We start from the raw sequence: 19,277 nt of genomic DNA, 5'->3' as shown, positions 1-19,277 counted from the left end.
CAAATGTAGTTGTCATTCAACCTCAATTTGCTCTTCCGTTGAACATTGTCCTTTTGAATCACAAAAGAGACATACTTTGTGATCACCGGAGTGAATACAGTGCATAGGATTAGCAACATTGTTAGAAGATTTCTTCCTTCCGTGAGATGTGGTGTTTCCTTGACCAGTGGATGAACCAAACACCTCTTTAGCAATAGGAAGGGTTTAGCCACGTTTTCATTACAAAATATGACGGATAAAGAGTTATTGGTTTCTATCTTGTCTCTATTAAGTATGCCTCGGAATTTCTGAATATGCCTCGAAACGGTCTTCATTTTTGAACTAAAATAACAATGATTCTACACGAACCGCCTTAGAAAACAAAGCAAAAACCGGGTCTCTCACATGATGGTGGGCCCCGCGCCCTGGGGAGTTAACAGGATCCCAGTTTTGGGCCCCACCATGTCAAGATTTGTGAGAGCCACGGTTTCTAAGTTGTTTTTCACCCGGTACGTTAGGAATTTTTGCTAAAATAAAGAGAAAGAAATGCAGAATAAATTGAACTGTTAAGATTCGTAGACCGAGCCCAGTGTACATGTACATATAAGAAAAAGCACAATTATAAGTTTATTTATATCATCCATAGAAGAACATAGGCCTTGTGTCACTTTTTTTATTATCTTTACCACAAAGATGAATTACCCTAGAATGCACAACTTTGAAGCTGTACATGAGAAGAATATAGAACAACTCAACTACTTTCATCCGTTATGAAAAAGCTATTCTCTCAAATACTAAACTAAAATGAATGAATAATTAAAATGCGTGAGATACTATGCACAAATAATAGAGAAAAAAAAAATAAAAAGTACCTACTGTAATGCAGAGACAAGAAGATGAAGCAAATTTCATATGAAAAATGCCATTAACCATATGCACTGATTGTGGCACTTCGGCTTGGGTCATCATTCTCAAGAGGATCAATTGCTTCTAATAATGGAATTTCTAACTCGAAGAAATATGCTCAGCAGTTTGATGAGAAAACTGTTATTGGGGGTTCAAAATTTAACTATGCATAAACTGCATAAATGTACATGTACATATGAAAATTAATAGGCACGGAACAACATTGTATGCCTGCCACCAAACCCCAACAGAACCTCATACTTTCTCTGTATATTCTTCTGGAGTGAAACCCTTCAGCACCTGCCTGCCACCAAACCCCAACAGAACCTCATACTTTCTCTGTATATTCTTCTGGAGTGAAACCCTTCAGCACCCTTTCGCTATTTATATAACCTGAGATGACTCGCCTCAAAAAAACGGCAAGATGTCACCCTCTTTGTTTAGCCTCCCGAAATTTAACAAGACCCATCTCTTCTTCTATGCCACCTATTTTTTATGACAATAGCAACTTCCAACCTGCTGGATACAGCTTTGAGACTAAAGCTATACAAAATTTCCAATACTCGAGGAAGCTGCAAAGCTTTTATTCCATTGCGCCAATTAATGAAAAAGAATTTCCTAGTATACAAGTAGGGGCAAAAGATGGAAAATGCCACCTGGTTAAAAGCCGAAACGATCTTCTTTCCCAATGTTTCCCCATTAGATAAAGCGCCGAATGGAGTATATAAGTATCTTAGTAGAAATAAGTCTGAAGTTATACCGCATCTAATGTGTTCCCTTTGCCGGCTCACTTATGTCTGTTATCTGATGGACCCCAACCGAGAATTCCTGGAGCAGCACTTGGTTCCCTTAACCTAATGTTTTCCAATGGAGGTTGTTTATAGGGAGAATGCGAATCTCCATCAGTTTTTCTTCTTCGCTTCCATGCTTCTGACTTCGCACTTTCCTGGTCTCGATGAAATGATTCTGAAGCGCGGTGAGGTGGATGCTTTTGAAACCTTGGATTTGGAATATTCTGGCCGTACGGAGGATACTGCATGGAACTATTATCTCTATCATTTGGGTAGTGATCAGGTGCAGATCCATTTAGGTAGGATGGCCCCACACCTGCCTCAGACTGCTGCTCTTTTTTAAGTTTAGAATATATCTGCTGAAGCTTCTCCCCAGATAGGTTTGAAAAGGTGGAAACATAGTTCCATAGTCTTGTTATCATTCCTGCACAAGAAGAAAGAAAAGGAACATTTATTTCCAGTAATTCCTAATGGCATTCGTTAGCTAGCTCGGGTGGAATAATCTGAACAGAGAGACTTAAAAATGAACTCTATAAAGTCCAGCTGCTTTCCAGTTTCCCATCAAGCAAGTAACAAATCACACTTAAAAAATCAAAAGTGAAAGATGGAACAAGCAAACGAAAGAGAATTTCCTAGGTCATCAAAAAAGCCTTACTAGATTGCTTGTTCAATTCGTGCTGCTGAACAATCTCGTCTACCTTTCTCCCAACAAGTTGTAGATAATTCCGAATCCTGGAAAGCACCTGGAAGAAATGAAAAGATGGCAATATAAACACTTGATCATGCAACAAAAAAGAGCGAGGAAAGCTGACACAACATCGAATATACCTTTTCCTTCGGTAGATTTGCACTTGTATGCTGCAACTTCTCCAAGCGTTTGAGGGTTCTCTCCACATCAATCATTACATCTGCACACCATTCCATCCATTTTTCTTCCTTAAATTGCTGATACAGTTCAGTATCTGACATTTCACCCTCCTCTTTGACAGCAGGTTCAACAGCCGCCTGTTTTTGCACTGGGTCTTTGTTTGCTCGGACATTTCGCTTACTAGGTTTAGATTTCATATCCTTAAAGCGAGCATTTGAGATCTTGAGCATGTTACCACCTTCATTTTTGGCGGCCTTCCGCCTCGGTTTAGTTGCACTTTTACCACCAGCTGCTGCAAATTCCTGGTTGGTGTTTCGCATGAATCTCTAGTTAGAACATCCCCAATTCTAAGGCAGTATAAAACTAGTGTAACAACAGCATTTGCCGACAACAACAAACATAATCTCTTTTTTATCAGCTCATGCCACAAGAACAAGATCTGCCATATAATCTTAGATGATGAGCTGGAACTATACAAAGTTCAGTCACTTCAGAAGCACTTCCCTGGAACTTACGAGACCTATTAATGTGTTCTTATATATCATATCACTAACAGCTATGTTGCATTTGTTATTAAAATACTTGGACTTGTAGGTGAGATTCAAACTTTTATTACCTTACGCAGAAGTGCAGAAGCACGTTGATCCAAATTAGGAGCACGTGGTAAAAAGGTTTCACGTTGTGCAAGTTCTACTGGAGCAATTTTCCAAGTAAGACCAAGCTTCGAGTCTAATCTGATCTTTTCCCAGTTCCCAAAGCCATGGTAGTGTACACCAAGAAGCAACCTTGCGTCATCAACTAATGAAATATTCAACCAGAAAAAATTAAGGCGTCAAAAGATAGCAAAAAGAATGTGCTTCAAGTATTCAATACGAATATCAACACCTACTTTGATTCCAACCGCACCCTTTAGACCACTGTGGATCTCTAAAATGCATTAGCAGTCGGAATTGCGTAACTGGATCTTGATATCGTTTAATGCGCTTTGCTAGGAGCTGAAGTTCTTTTACACGATCTAGCAATTCGTTTGCTTTTACAGCAACACCAAAGAAATCCAGAAGCGTCCCCTGTATGGAAATAACATCAGTGGATGTTTAATGCTCTAACCTTAACTAACATCAGTAACCAAGATAAGATGCATGCTAGCAATATCTAACCTTGGTATCAAAGCTTCCTCCTTTTGTCGCTTCTTTACAACCATCAATCAAAGCTTCAAACAGCTCAACCTGTGCACGAGAAGGAGCTGCTCCAATTGCACCACCGACCTCGGCAACTATTAGGCTGATTTGGTTCTGATTCCCAAACTTCTTAACCTAAGATAAGAAAACAACCCCAGCCAATCAATATCAAAGAGAAATGAACCACCCACATGCTTAAGATTGGTATTTTATACCGAAGGAAGAAACATAGCAGTAAATTCATCACCAAATCTTTCATCCGACACATTGATAATTTTATTTCAAATCACTGCTTCTAGACAATGAATAACGGAAACAAGGCCATACCGTGTTCGTCAATAAAGTCAGACCAATCAATAGAATGTAATTTACTATATAATAACCGTAATTGTTATACCACCAACACTTCAAGCTTGCCATCATAAATAATTTCAAGTTTTACTGACATACGCCGTAAAGTTTCTTGCATAGACTTGACTTGCATCCAATTTAGGAATGGAGAAGCTATGCATATGGACACAGACAACATATCAATCTATATGAAACGAAGTGCAGAATACAATGATGCGCAACAACCCAATAATGAGAACAGGTCATACTGTTACTTTAGTCCATTTTTTATGGATCTATAAAAACTTGGTGAATAGACAAAGAGAATCCGAGGTTCCTAACTAATGGAGTAACCTTCAAAGCTTCACTAAAAATCAGGAAATGGCCAACAGCCGAACTGCCCAAATATGGAGTCATGATGGAGCATGCCTTGTTTCCTCAAAGCCAAGAAATGAAATACATAGTGGTACTTATACAATGTGGCTAGTGCTTCTCTTCTAGTTTTTCTATTACTGCTAGGGGTTTTTGTTTGAATAATAACCAAATTATGTAAGTCACATGTTGATAATATATATATGCAGTATTGTTTACCATGTACTAAGCTTCTTTAGGGTAATAAGATGAATGCTAACTAAAAATATGATAAGGTTTAGCAATGAGTGTGACTTTTACCGCACGGACAAAAAGGCCAGCATCCTTCTTTGAAATGTTCCCATATGACCATGCCCTCACTTGAGCTACTGCCCCGTCAATCATAGGTGGAGTGTTTACAGCAACATCTGCTTTCCTGCGCTTTGGAACTCTATTATTAGATTCAACTTCTCTACCTTTCCTTTTTGTACTTTTATCTGGTGGATTAGCCTCCGCGTAACTCTTGGTATTCCTTGCAGCACGAGGAGCTAGAGCATCCTAGCGTACAACAACAACAAAAAAAATTAGTTTTTCCAAAGCAAACAGCAGAAGAACAAACCAGCAACAGGAATTTTCGAACATGGCATATATAGATGAACAGAAGACAGGCATCATCAGCAAATTACCTCTGCTTGATCAACAGCTTCCGGTTGAATCCAACGGCTCCAGAAAGTTCCGTCATCCTCAGTACTACCGAAGTTCGCAACCTGATATAAAAGAAATGTTAACTCAAGAATGTTAAGACGAAACGAGTGCAGATATGCAGTCATAACCATAAAACTAAAAACATATGTCTGCAGGGTTATGGAGCATTCTTGCCTTAAAAGCACTTAATAACTCCCCCCCTTCTTCCGCTTCAGCTGCTTTAGATTCAACCTTCTCTGCTCTTGCAAGAATCTCGTCAATATCCATACTAAGAAGTTTTTTCTTGTTTTCTTCGTCATTGTTGTCTTCCTTAAACAGTTCCTCTGCTCCAAACCTTAGAATAGCTGAGAGTTCATTCTGCAATAAGTTTATAAAATTATACATACCAAAGTTGATTAACATACATGAGTCGCAAAGAAAGAATCCATCCTTGAAATCATTGAAGCCCTTTGTAAGAAAAATAAAAAAACCCAAAGATGTAAGGGGTTGCTAAGCAGTAACTGAGATACAAAGAAGCTGTAAGTAAAAGTAAACCAAATATGTCATAAGTTCTTACTTTATCAAACAAAGAACCTCCTTTCTTTGTTTCTTTCTTCTCAAGCCTACCTTCTGCGTTTAGTTTTTGGATGACCAGATGATCAAGAACCTATAAAAAAAAACAGGAAGACAAGGCATATGTCAATGTAAATAAAACAGTCTCGAATGTATATGCAAATAATAAATATTTGACACAGATAAGGTGGCACAAAGGTTATACTTCTCACTATTTCATCAAAACCACATGGTTTATTACCTATAACCCAAATAAAAAAAATTTGAGAATCAACAGCAAATTAGATGCCTATCTTTAAGTACATTTTTCACAAATCAATATCGGGTTAAAAGGCTTTAGATTCATGTGCTCTTAGAATAATAATCACCCTATTGTGGGAAAGAGGAACATTTTCATGCAGCCACACTATGTTATCAAAGGCGCCCTAGGCGCACGAGTCGTTCAGAGGGGGGGGGGGGGGGGGGGGCTAGCAGAAAAAAGGCGCTAAGACATGAACTTTTTTTTAGGCGAGGCGAGGCCCCCAAATGTCAAACTGCCATGTGTCAACCAAACAAAAGGTGGAAGTATGAACCATTTTCTTCTTAGCACGTTCCAGAATATCTTCCTCGACGCTTTTACTGGTCACAAACCGGTAAATGTTTACAACTTCTCGTTGACCAATTCTATGAGCTCTACTCATAGCCTGAGTACAAAACAAAGAAGGAAGAGTCAGTATGTCACGCCTAAAGCTTTTTAAACACAACAAAAAATCACCAAGTATGTCCACAAGCACAAAGATACAGATCATAAGAGATAACATTGTGTACCCTATTTCACACCTGTAAATCATTTTGGGGATTCCAGTCTGAATCAAATATTATTACAGTATCTGCAGTAGCAAGATTGATGCCAAGACCACCAGCACGAGTTGACAGAAGGAAGCAAAAATCATCACTTCCGGGAGCATTAAAATGTTCCATTGCCTGATGACGAAGGTCCGCCCTAGTACTACCATCAAGTCTTTGAAATTGAAATCCTCTAAGTGATAAATAGTCTGCTAGTATATCCAACATCCTAACCATCTGCACAACATATCAGAAAGAAGATGGTGGTGGTATCCGGACGACATAAATCAGATTCAGCAAAACAACTCATTCAGGTGTCAAAGATTAACTGTTTGAGTGTACTACGTGACCTGTTGCTTTTAAATAATTCTCCTTCTATTTTTATTTTGATAGAACTATTTTTTCCATTAAATTTCCATTAAATGGATATATAATTAAACTGCTATTCTATGAAAAGGTAAGGCAAATCGTTCCCCAACAAACCTGAGAAAATATTAAAACACGATGTTTTGTCTCACGCAAGCGCACTAACAACTTGTCAAGTATTACCAATTTCCCACTGCTTAAAATGGTCCGCTCAAGTTTGCTGCTTTCATTAATGCTTGTGTTCCCACCATATCCATGATCAGCACTTTCAAACAGAAAAGGATGATTGCAACACTTCTTCAACTCGACCACAATGTTTAACAGAGAAACCTGCAAAATCACATGAATGGTGTGTATCAGTTCTTGTTCTTCACAAAATATCAAGCTTTTTGTTCATATTTTATTTCTAACTTGAATTCTTTAGATACCATTCTATTCTTCATGCAATATCACCTATACACAAGGTTTATCAAGACATTAAGGCGATGCGTCACCTTGCAATTATATGATATTTACCGAGTAACCCTTAGTCTAAGTATAAATATTCACACAAAACTCTATATCAAAGAAAAGACTACTGCCACTTCCTCCCTCGCTCTCTCTCTCTCTAACTTCTTCATTTTTTTCCCTTTTTCTTCTTTTCTATTCTCTCTGATTAGGATCTCAAAACACCTCCAGGCTCAGTTTTGATATTTTTTAAGCCCAAAAAGTGAAAGTATCAAACAGAGCTAAGAGGCACAATTTTGACAAGCAAGAAGGCACGCCTTCATGGGCACCTCAGAACGTTTTTTAAAACATTGTTTATACATTATGTTCTGGGAACACCAAAAAGCATTGTCATAAAAAAACCATTTACTGAGTAACTATACACAGAAACCCAGACCTTAAGAAATAACACAGTAACAGTAACTTTATCCTGTTTAAACTGAAAATATATTCAGGTCATCTTGCCTCAAAAACAGTCCTCACCTGATTTCCACGGACTCCTTTGTTCAAGTCATGAAAGTTACGTTCCAAAATCCACTTATAATACCTTCATTAGCGTAATAAATGGAAAAGTCAGTAGTGATACAAAGATTTGCACCACATTGTAGAGAGTGAGTCTAGTGCTTACTGCTTCTGAAGAGGGGACATTTCAACCCGAAGAATACGTTCGAATTTTGGAGGCAAGGACTTCTCAACATCCTTAATAACTCTTCGCAGAATGTGCGGCCTCAGTTCCTTATGCAGATTTGCAAGCTAAAAAGAATAACAAAGACCAATTGCAAGGTTGAGAGGATATCAAGATGGATCGAAGAAATAGGAATCTGGTGGAAAATGAGTATCCATATAAGCAATAGCAAAGACATACCTCAAGTTCATTAAAAGAGCTCAGGTTCTTGTACTTCTCGGAAAACTCATCCTTGCTCTTGAACTTCACAGGGTCAAGGAAATGAAGCAAGGCCCTGCAGTTACCATAAAAATATAAGAAAGAGATCCAGTGACTTCTGCTGTTTTATCCCTATAAAGAAGTTCCTATCAAATGGATTATGCTCAGCAAGAGCAGTAGGACGATGCTGAAGGGAAATTATGGATTATGGTTAGCAAGAGCAGTAGGAAGATGCTGAAGGGAAACTAGAAACGAAAGACTTATTCATCAGCGTGTGTAATAACTAGTCTTATCCAACTTCAGTCCAGTCATTTTATCTTTAGTTCCTTTTCTTGGTATTTAAATTCATCAATCATCCAAAGCTTCCTCTCCAACCAATGTAGAGAGTTCAGCAAATATTTAGGTCAGGTCAAAATAAGAAATATTTCATACAGACATTTCATTTAATGCGACAATTAAATAATCCTATGACAGTGATGGTAATAAAGTAAAGATGTTTAAAATTTCTAACTACCTACACAAGCAAGAAACGTTAACAAGGTCTAGCCGTTCTTATAGCATGTCGAATGAAGATCACTGACGTTATTTGTGAGCTCCAGACTCGATTAAGATTTTGCTATTCAAATTGACCATAACTAATAATTATAACATCAAAAAAATTGAACACTTAAATTGTTGTTTGACATTAGAGTAAGACAAATTAAACTTTTTAAAAAAACTCCATGGAAACTTAAAAATTGTCATCATTTCCATCGAAATATTAACAACCTAACAATCAATGTTAAATTTCCTGTCTCCCTATTGAAAAAAATTGTACGTTGTTTCTGACCACATCTAGACATTTTTCTTATAGTTTCCTGTATAATTTCAGGAAAGTGAGCATACTTAGTTATTTCAGCAACCATACCTCAAAGATAAAGCATCTATCAGTCAAGTTCAAATTAAGAAGAAGAAGAAGACTCACCATAGTTCTTCGACACTGTTTTGTAAAGGAGTACCGGTGATCAGTAACTTGTTCTTGGTGCTAAATTCCTGTGAAGACGTAAAGTTGTATTACAAAATTACCTTTACCAACAATATAGTTTATAACATGGACTAGACGTAAAAAGATTGGGGAAAAAAACAACATATACCGATAATGTTATATAAAGAGAAGCTTCACTATTTTTCAGCCTGTGTGCCTCATCAACCATAAGGTAGCTCCACTTAATTTTGGTCAATACAGCTTTGTCCTTCAAAACTACTTCATATGTTGTCAAAAGAGCATTGAATTTGATACTCCTGCCGCTTTTGTTATTTGTGTAAAATTCATGCTGCTCACAAACCTTCAATGGAAAAAAGACTATCAAATGAATCACATTCGAATAGCAAAAGCAACGACAGAGATCTGGTATTTCACTTTATCATAGTGATTGAAGTCATAATGCCGAAAAAGAGCTACCAATGAATAATACATCTATTCACACTGAAACAACAAGCGATTTCACCCCTCTACTTGTTTGAGTTCCTCTTTCACATTAAACTCCTAATGCCCAGTTCCACACAATAGCAATACATTTGGTCTTGTGATTTTAGTACATGCATACCGATCTGTATAAAGTTTATATAGTCGGAGACAATATTATGCACGTGCTTTGATAACATGTATTTAACAACTACCGTGCACTGAATCCCGACTATCCCATTGAAAACTTACATAACATAACTCACCTCTCGACTAGCACGATTTCCAACATATACAACAACGTTCATTTCAGGAAGCCACTTCTTAAATTCTTTTGCCCAGTTAGACATAGTTGACAACGGTACAACGACAAGAAATGGACCATGAATTTGTTGCGCATTCTGCAAATAGCATACAACTGTTTGTAAAAGATGTTTAAAAAACACAATCAGGATATTGATAGCGGAGAAAAACAAAAGGAGCAGCAAACCTGTAGAAATCCCAGCATTGAGACAGACTGAACAGTCTTACCAAGCCCCATTTCATCAGCCAGAATAACATTTGTATCATTTCTCCAACTGCGTTCGACCAAGCCATTGTTAGCACAACAACAATAAGAGACATTCAGCCAATATAGATGAGCAAATATGTACTACTGAAGATAAACAGCGCAAAGAAAAACTAGGTAGAGACCTATTAACAAGAAAATTCAACCCCTCAAGCTGATAATCGCGAAGTTTTCCTCCTTTCAGCCAGTCAGGTTGTTCATCCAGCTTCCTAAGACTATCTAAACCAACGAGAATATTTCAAGATCAGCAAAAAGAAAATATTAGGTGGACTATGTAAAAAAAAATATGATATAATCATACATTAATCATAATAAAAAAGCAGCAATACCCCAAAATTACAGATTTTAACGTGTGTTAGCAAAAGGTTACTCTACATATTAAAGCGTTATCCACATTCCCAGGCTTTACACTTATCCAGCATGCTGTTGCAAACTCGGACACAGGATTCTTCTTACATGATTGGTATCTATTGAAATTTAATCTTCATGAACCCTAAAGACCCCATCATTATCGTAAGACGTCATCCAGGCCCACATACACGGGGTTGATTGAGGGAAACTCAACCATCTTTTATTAACAGCAGTCCATGGTGAAGATCATCTTGGAAAAATTTTAACTCATAACTCCTTTAAACCAGGACAGAACTGTTAATATGATCCAAAATCTTCCTAAGCATGTATACATCAGTGTAAGTGCTGGTAAAAAGCTTATCTAACCAGGGGGAAATGCGGTCCACTTGAAAACCTTTTATGTTATAGCTTTAAGCAGAATAAAAGTGTGTTGCAATCAGCTGATCCGCGCAACTTGTATGTTATTTATGCACATAAGCAATAGAAAGACTGACACTGAATACACGCTAAAATTCTCGGGGACGTATACATTGGCCTATCTCCGCACCAGCCTAGATCCTAATGGATTGTGTGGTAAGAGTGTAAAAGCAGCTTAGAAATTTGAACTTGAAGCAGAGAGACATAAGACAACATGAAATGTACCTCTGCTTTTTTTCCGCTGGAAATCCACCATTTTTCCTAGGACGGTCATTGCAGCCTCCCTGGCCTTGTACTCATCAATGACATCCTGAGCAAATGCAATATCTATGTCCCTTTCCCTGAAATGACAACACGTGAAGCAGGCAATGTTAAAATAGTTAGATAGGCAAAATGTAGGAGATAAAACTACTTTACCAGTATGGCCCATCAATATTATGAGATCAATATAGATATATACCAGGTCGCTTCAGCATAGGATAGTCCCTGCCACTTGACCAGATACTCTGGAGTCACATCATCTGAACCACCTTTGATTCTATCAGCAAATATCCGTTCAACCTGGTAATTCCATTTTGATAAAAAGTCATAAACTTAGATAAGATGGTAACAGAACACTAGACACCAAAAAAGAGGGAGAAAAACAAACCTGACTGTATTGCTTGATAAGATCTAACTCCATTTCTTTGCCCACATCATGAACCTCAACCTAAATAACATAATAAATAAAAATGAGCGACGACTGTGCCCACATCATGAACCTCAACCTAAATAACATAATAAATAAAAATGAGCGACGACTGTGCCAAAGTTTTAATTGTGCCACAAAGGAAACTTCATCTTATAAACAAACAACCCCACATCTACCTAAAAGCACTTTGCATGATCCAAAAAAAAGAAAGGAAGGAAGAAGATAAAAAGCTGAAAAAAAATTAAAATACAATATATAATATTATAATATATTAGGGACACGCCAAGTTCAAATGTTCACACCTTAATCCAACCTTAATACTGACAAATTGCGTCTCAAACCAAGAAACTAAATGAAGACACTCAACCATTAGAGATATCAACTACCAACCATAAAAAGGTTAGCGTAGCCACATTGGCTCATAATAAGGACAATCCACTAAATTTTTGCCACGTTAACACATGAAACATGCACGCCCACACTCGCAGATGCTTCAGTGGGTATTTGCACATAATAATGATAAATGATGTACATATGGCCTCTGCATGCTTGCACAGATATACAAAATAGTTTTAAAATAGAATACATAATCTAGATTTATTAATCTCTATAGATGTCACAGTTTAGATTTGAAGTACAAACCATAAAAATAACTCCAATTAACTACTGGGACAAAACAGAGGATTGTTAGTGACGAAATCCTAAAAAGGAGGGTTGCACGATCATTTAAGGGATGTGATCCTAAACAAACTAGTAACAGGGCATATAAAACCTACATTCAATGGGTAGGACAAAAGATTGCACTGCACAAGTTTTTTTAGGAGCTAGAATTTCTCAATAAAATATACAGATATACACACTACATGCATAGCACTGTACATGATTCAGCAATATTGTAATTTTACACAGCTAACACTTAATGCCAGCAGACATACCCATACCGTCGTTGCATAGCATATGCATGAATACACAATCCAAAAATAAAAACCGAGATACATTTATCGATAATCTAAGAAAGCATAAGGCTCATCTAATAACTTCCAAATTATGCAATTCGCAAACGACATACTACTTCTGCCAAGAGATACTGAGAAGCAGCCAAATCACTTATTACCTCTTCTCGAGACAGATTCATTCTATATCTCCTTTCCTCCTTCACTCTTTTGGTGTAGTTCACGACCTTTTTGAACCCACTAAGCTGCAGTAACATCAAAGTATAGTGACTTCAAACACTCAGAAAAGTAAAAAAGGAGGGTCCTACTACCACCCCCAAAAGCCCATGGGGTAATAAATATAATTAAGGAGCGTCATCAATTTTCGAAGGCATTATACATATATATAGAAGGAATGCCTTACATTTTGGAGCTCTGAAAATGATTTCCACTGGCAGTGTAAATAAGACTGCCCCTTCCATTTTATAAAGAATTCTGTTTCATTCCAATCTGGTTCAGAGTCCAACAAGTGGCTCAATACAGATGGCTGGGTAGACTTATTGCTATTTAAAGCTTCTTCAGCCATTCCCTTCGGTTGATGCCACAGTACCCTTTCAATATAATCACTGTCTTCCTCTTCAATATCTTCCTGAGAATGATGATTCAAAAAGGTTATGTAAATTATGTAGTCAATAGGAACAAAATGAACAAAACATAAATCACAACATGAAAAGCCATTATAAAATGAAATCTGTGAAGTGGACTCAACGAGAAGTGAAAAGTAATATCCTGCTGTAACAATATAGCTGTTGTATATGGTTTCTTCAAATGTTTATTGGTGATCAGCACATCCTATTCCAAGTCATTGATTATTAAGAGAAATGTTTCTTCAAATGTTTCTTCAATATAGTTGTGCCGCCAAAAACATTCTCAAGTATGTACGGACATTCATATAAGAGAAAGAGGTGTCAGGAAGGAAGTCTTCCTGATGAAGTAAGTAACTAATGTTATCTGATTTGTGACCTTTTAAGAAAGAATGTCTAAAGTAACATGATTACTAGATCCTACTACATATTATTACATGGACTAATAACTAGTATATAGCTCTATCAGGAACTGTTTCATTTATGCAGATAAGTTCATAGATCTAATGAGCAAATACTTATGAGAGAAGGGATCAGTTGAGAGCCTTAAGAAACCAGGGGCAAAACCATGTCTAGAAAAAAAAAAAAAAAAAAAAGGAATAGATAGCTACAGAAAAGGTCACACCTTTAGGCCAGCCTTTTTTGCATTTCCATCCTCTATTTCTTCACTTTCTTCGCTTTCAGCATACGATACCTTCCGTGTTGACCGATTTGAACTGCGAACCTCACCATTTTGGCTTCTGGCATTTCCAGACACGGTTGATCGACCACCACTGGTCTTGCGAAAATTGGCAGCTGCCCTCCCCCTATTGGTTTTAAAGTCATCACCACTATCACTATCAGACTCCTTTGCAGATGAATCCTCAGCTTCCCAAAAGGTTTTCTTTCTTTTTGGACGAGTATTTGCGGAGAATGATTTATTTTCTCTGCCTTTTCTACTGCAGCCACCTTTATTTTGTCCTTTACGCCGAGATTTCCCATTATAATCCAAATCATCTTCATCTGAGATAAGTTCATCATCATGATCGTCATCCTCGTCAGAACCATCATCATCCCATCCCTTATCCTGTTATTATTAGAAAACAATTGCTGAACATTAACTTAATACAAAATAATAAATCAGTGAGACACTACGGTGGTGACTCATCTTATCTCTAATTCCACATAATGCTAGATAAAAGCCAGTAATGTTTTGCAATAAAGAATAGAAAAACAATGATGGAAAAGTAAAATTAGCACCAAGAACAAATTATACAATGTAAAACATGTGCATGTATTAACCTTATTCCTCGTGTGGCTGTTCGTCAGCCCACCAAAATCAGGCTCAAAATCTACATCATCAGGATCATCTTCTGCATACAACAATAAAAACACATAAACAAAGCGAAATAAATTATATAAGGATTCAATGAAATTATTTCTTGGCATTATTGTGATTAGAAGAAAGTATTTACGAGAAAAGAAAGAAACTAGACAGCTGATTTCAGTGACAAACTTCAGTCATTATTCAGGGAGAAGTAGAGCATAAGTACCATCTTCCTCATCTTCGTCATCATCTTCATCTTCATAATCATCATCTTCGTCGCCATATTGCTTGACCTTAGCAGCCTTAGAACCCCTAGGCATGTTGTTATTAACAGAGGTAGATCCAGACTGAGGCTTTGAACTAGAAGCGGTCGACCGATTCATTCCTCTATAATGCATAGAATCGCTTGGCTCTTCCCCATCCTGCTCATAATAATCATCAGACAGCATTTCTTCTGCAGGCACATCAGCCTGGCTCCTTTGGAGCTCATCCGCTTCAGCCTGTGCATCGTAATCTTCTGTCTGTAGCCTATCTTCCTCATCATTCAAATCATAGTTACCAAATACATCCTCGCTTCTACAATTAGAACCCATGTTCTTCGAATCTCTTGCAGCTTGAGATCGTTCCTGAGGGCCCAGAGGTTGACAGTCCTTCCAAAATGAGGAACCCCATTTCCCAACCTGAGCTGTTCTCGTTTCAGACGGCCGAGAGTTTTCTATTCTCAAAGAAGTTGTCTCATCTTCTATTCTACTTCCCACATCTTGCTCTCCCTCGCTATCATCTATATTTAGTTCAACATCCTGGTCACTGCCACTAGAACTTGTACCAGCATCAGCATCTTCATTCCCTACTGAAACATGAGCTGGCTCGACATAGCAATCCTCGCTTCTTTCACTATAATCGTTCTGTGAACTCATTCCATTAGAATAATTTCTGAACAAGGCCATCTTATTACATGGATCCTTTCAAATCTCTTTATATAGTAAGTACCTTCTGCAAACCCCCAGAAACATAATAATTAGCTTTCCATAAATACATGAGAACTGTAGAAAGCACCCTGCAAAGTGTAACTACAGTAACCACAACTGAAAGTTCAAGCAGTTCAGTGAAAGTGATCGTTTTTGTTTTCTAGTTGACATTAAGACTAAACATGAGTATACACAAACTAATATGCACTTATAAATACCAGCATTTGAGGCTGACAATCATTAATAGCCAAAAGTAGATAGTGTTTATGATGTGAAACCAAATTGTTGCAGAAAATAGTTTGCGTTGCCACTGTTAACTGATTGAATAAGTTCAATTTAATGCATGAAGAGCTAAATTCAAAATATCAAACACGAATAACTAGTCTTCATAAGTATAAAGTTTGGACAGAGAAGTAGAGGGAAACCAAACATTTCTGAACCAATTTCAACATGTTATCCACAAAATAATCCTAATGAACAATAAGAACCTCTACAACAAAATCAAATAGAACCTAGAAAACATATAATTAACTCAATGCCAATAAAATTTGAAATGCACAGATCATAACTAGATATAACAGATCCATAAGCTCCACTACAAATACCGAATAAATCAATCACAAAAACCCTATTAAACTCCCATCACCAAACCCTAAAATACAATTAAACCCTATATTGACCGTCATAAACCTTCAATCAATTACAATTTACACTGAAATGAACCGAATTGAATTGGAACAGAGCAGCTAAATGAAGAAACATAAACTTACCAAAGCAAATCGCAAATTAGATGAAAAACTTTTCAAATTCTCGATACGCGACCTATTATTAGGTTTCGCTGATTAATACCATGCGAACCTTGAAATATTTTGAAGCCTCGAGAAGGAACCAAACAGAAGCAGAAAAAAAAAACTGAAGCGCCGAAGAGGAATGAAATAAACCGATTCTATTCTAATTCGCGGTTTTTTGAGTGGATTTTAGAGATTAGGTTACAGAATAGGTGTAATCAGGGATTGATTTTATGAAAATCGGAGAGTTATTGAAGAGTTATTGAACCATGGATTTGATTTCCTGGTCGATGAAGTCCATGAGAGAGAGAAAAAAAGAGAGAGGCTTCTACCAGCGAAAGAAAGAGAGAGAGGGGAAAAAAAGAGAGTAAATATTTTTCGAGGTTTGGTTTTATTAACGAAATTAATTTTTCTCTTTGTATATACGTGTTTATAGAGACATTCTCTCTCTTGTTTTTTCATCTAAACCGTTAAAAATTTGTATTAGATGGAAATTTTCGTTAAATTGATCACACGTGGAATGTTGGATTTTTAAGGGTTTCTTTTGGTGCGACGAGAGATATTGGGTTTTGTTAATGGCAGTTTTACCCTTTTGGGTTATCCGGATCAGTGAGTTTCGGACATTTGGCTCCGTATTGTGCCTTATGGATGGGGCTGCACATGGGTCGGGTTGGATCGGGTTTGGCCTCACCCACCACCCGAACTTTTCACCCGCAACCGACCCACCATAACAATGGGTCGTTTTTCACCCGACCCATAATAAGGCGGGTTGGGTTGGGTTGGGTCGGGTGGTGGATTACCCGTCATAACTTGCAAATTACGGCCCTAATTCATATGTAATCCTAATGTCACGACCAGTGGCGCCATGGTGGCACAAACGCTGCATGATAAAGATACTACCGTGCATAGGCAAAGAAAAACTCCCTCAGACGTTTAGTCAAAAGTCATTTGCTCTATATGGTGCAACGTAACCATTTGCAGCACGGGCTGATGGTTTCAAGAATCAAGCCAAAAAACGTTTTATGCTGCTGATTGTCGTCTTATTCTGTGTCGTGTGAACGTATAATCAGTTGGCATGCTCGATCAGTAGAGGAATGTAGCTCCGGAAGTTTCCAATAGCATCTGCTGCTCGCCTTAAAGAATGAGCAGAAGAGCCATTTAGACTTGGTTGATCAAACAGCGCATTAAGTTTATCACTCGTTACCAAATACTTTGATTAGGGAGGAACTATCTGATGTAGTACACAACTATCAGTGATTATGGGGATCAATTCCTCCCAAGGTAATTTTAGCCTGGTAGCACACCTACCAAGCGACCTTTGCTACGTAAAAATGCCAAAACAATTAGCGGCTATAAACCTATCATATGCAACACTAGGCCACAAGTATCTATAGCTCGCGCTTAGTTAGGGTTAGGTATTTTATTTTTTCAATCCAATGGCTAAGATTCATTTTAGGATAGAAAATCTAAGGGCTAGCATGCTAGGGAATATTGGGCGGGTTGGTGGGTCGGTTCAGGTGAAGGAAGTTCCTACCCGCAACCGACCCAACATACGGTGGGTTTTCACGTGCCTCACTCATAGTCGACCCATACCTAGGTGGGTCGGTTCGGGTACGGGTATTTTTCGACGGGTGTGGGTCGGGTCGGCGGGTCGAGTCGGTTATGTGCAGTCCTACTTATGGAGCCTGGCTTGATTGGGGTATACCCAAACTAATTGGGGTATGCCTAATAAGACAAAATATGATCATTATGAAGTAAAATCAAGCCACCCCTTAATCTTATATTTTCCAAATGGCTAATATGTCCTTATTTAATTAACACTAAAAATTCTGATTAGGTTAATTAATTGAGTTTAGATTGATTGAATAGATTAAAACTTAAGAATTGAAGTTATGAAATTTTGTTTTTGATTGAACTTTTGTGGGATGATTTTTGATGAGATTTTTTTTTTTTTTAGAATATCTCTTCTCTTGCAACGGAAATGAAGTACACAACTGAAACACTTCTAAAAGGTGATTGCAAATCTGTTGTATGAAATCATACTTAAAATCAAAGAAAAAATCCACACTTTCAGTTCTGAAAGTTTGAAAGGTCGGCAAGGTCGACTAATGAAGATCATGCCGACCATACTAGGTCGGCAAGGTCGACGAATGAAGAAAGTGTCGACCTAGTATGGTCGGGAAGGTATACGAATGAAGAAGATGCCGGTTGTAATATTTTTTGACACAGAGGAGACTGTTATAAATGCGTAGGTAGTCGGCATGGTATTGATTTATTACCTTGCCGGCTTTTTTTAGTTGGCATTTATTAACTTTCTTACCTTGCCGGCTAAAATTTGGCCGGCACTGTAGTAATCTTATAACCTTGCCGACTTTGGTTATCCCCAAAAAAAAAACTGAATTCTAATAGATGTAATTCACTTTATTCATGCAATTTTGGTTACTACATTGATTGAAACATAAAATACAACTCCTTGTCAACGGAAAAACGAATGCACTTAGCATGTGCATCAAGCCTTTGAACCCCTAGGCGACCCTAATGGACGAGTTATAGTCTCGTGAGGGTTTACATAGAGGTCTACCCACAAAACCTATACAAAAACTTCTAAAGCCATCAATCTTCCTCCTCCGAAGACGATACAACATCCAAGTAGTTCGGGTTATCCTCCGGGATTCTTTCTGCCAAGAAATGATAGCTTGCATCGAATGCGAATGCCTTTCCCCTTTTCCTCCAAGTAACACGCTTTCACGACTTCGTGCTACAAAAACACAAAAACAAACTTACATTTGTTAGTGGTGTTTCATTAGAAGATAAAACAACATGGATCACGTAAAATAAACCACAAAATTACTTACAAATTGTGCAATGGACAAGGTGAAGGGGCGAGTGTTAAAAATCCGAGGTTGGAGAGATAAAAAATCGAGTATCGCATTTTCAATGACTAGGTG

The 19,277-nt window shown here is 37.6% G+C and overlaps 1 protein-coding gene across 3 annotated transcripts; it reads right to left on the bottom strand.

The window, feature by feature from the left end:
• Positions 1–963: 963 nt before the first annotated feature.
• Positions 964–16,711, bottom strand: LOC113310331 (protein CHROMATIN REMODELING 5-like). Of its 3 annotated transcripts, none has more exons than XR_003341073.1 (30): positions 14,800–15,520; positions 14,549–14,619; positions 13,893–14,333; positions 13,048–13,272; positions 12,806–12,889; positions 11,650–11,709; positions 11,461–11,561; positions 11,226–11,341; positions 10,358–10,451; positions 10,155–10,242; positions 9,931–10,065; positions 9,354–9,545; positions 9,185–9,252; positions 8,203–8,296; positions 7,966–8,090; positions 7,821–7,884; positions 6,969–7,181; positions 6,480–6,722; positions 6,233–6,343; positions 5,665–5,754; positions 5,283–5,465; positions 5,090–5,170; positions 4,725–4,961; positions 3,702–3,857; positions 3,434–3,611; positions 3,161–3,342; positions 2,505–2,846; positions 2,332–2,419; positions 1,259–2,100; positions 964–1,185 (listed from the first exon to the last, which is right to left on the bottom strand). XR_003341073.1 is itself a non-coding variant. In XM_026558966.1 (30 exons), exons 2-30 carry the CDS (start codon positions 15,518–15,520, stop codon positions 1,673–1,675), a joined length of 5,211 nt encoding a protein of 1,736 aa, XP_026414751.1. In that variant the 5' UTR covers positions 15,521–15,566; positions 16,312–16,711; the 3' UTR covers positions 990–1,672. The 3 variants fall into 3 exon arrangements, 2 of the variants coding, with proteins under 2 accessions (XP_026414751.1, XP_026414752.1); XM_026558966.1 differs by adding an exon at positions 16,312–16,711 and having other exon boundaries at positions 990–2,100; positions 14,800–15,566; XM_026558967.1 differs by adding an exon at positions 16,312–16,711 and having other exon boundaries at positions 990–2,100; positions 14,549–14,616; positions 14,800–15,566.
• Positions 16,712–19,277: the final 2,566 nt, after the last annotated feature.

This window comes from Papaver somniferum, chromosome 9, assembly GCF_003573695.1.
Source record: "Papaver somniferum cultivar HN1 chromosome 9, ASM357369v1, whole genome shotgun sequence".
In the NCBI taxonomy this organism is placed as follows: Eukaryota; Viridiplantae; Streptophyta; class Magnoliopsida; order Ranunculales; family Papaveraceae; genus Papaver; species Papaver somniferum.
Note: the sequence above shows the minus strand (reverse complement) of the source record. Positions and strands in the feature narration are given on the sequence as shown.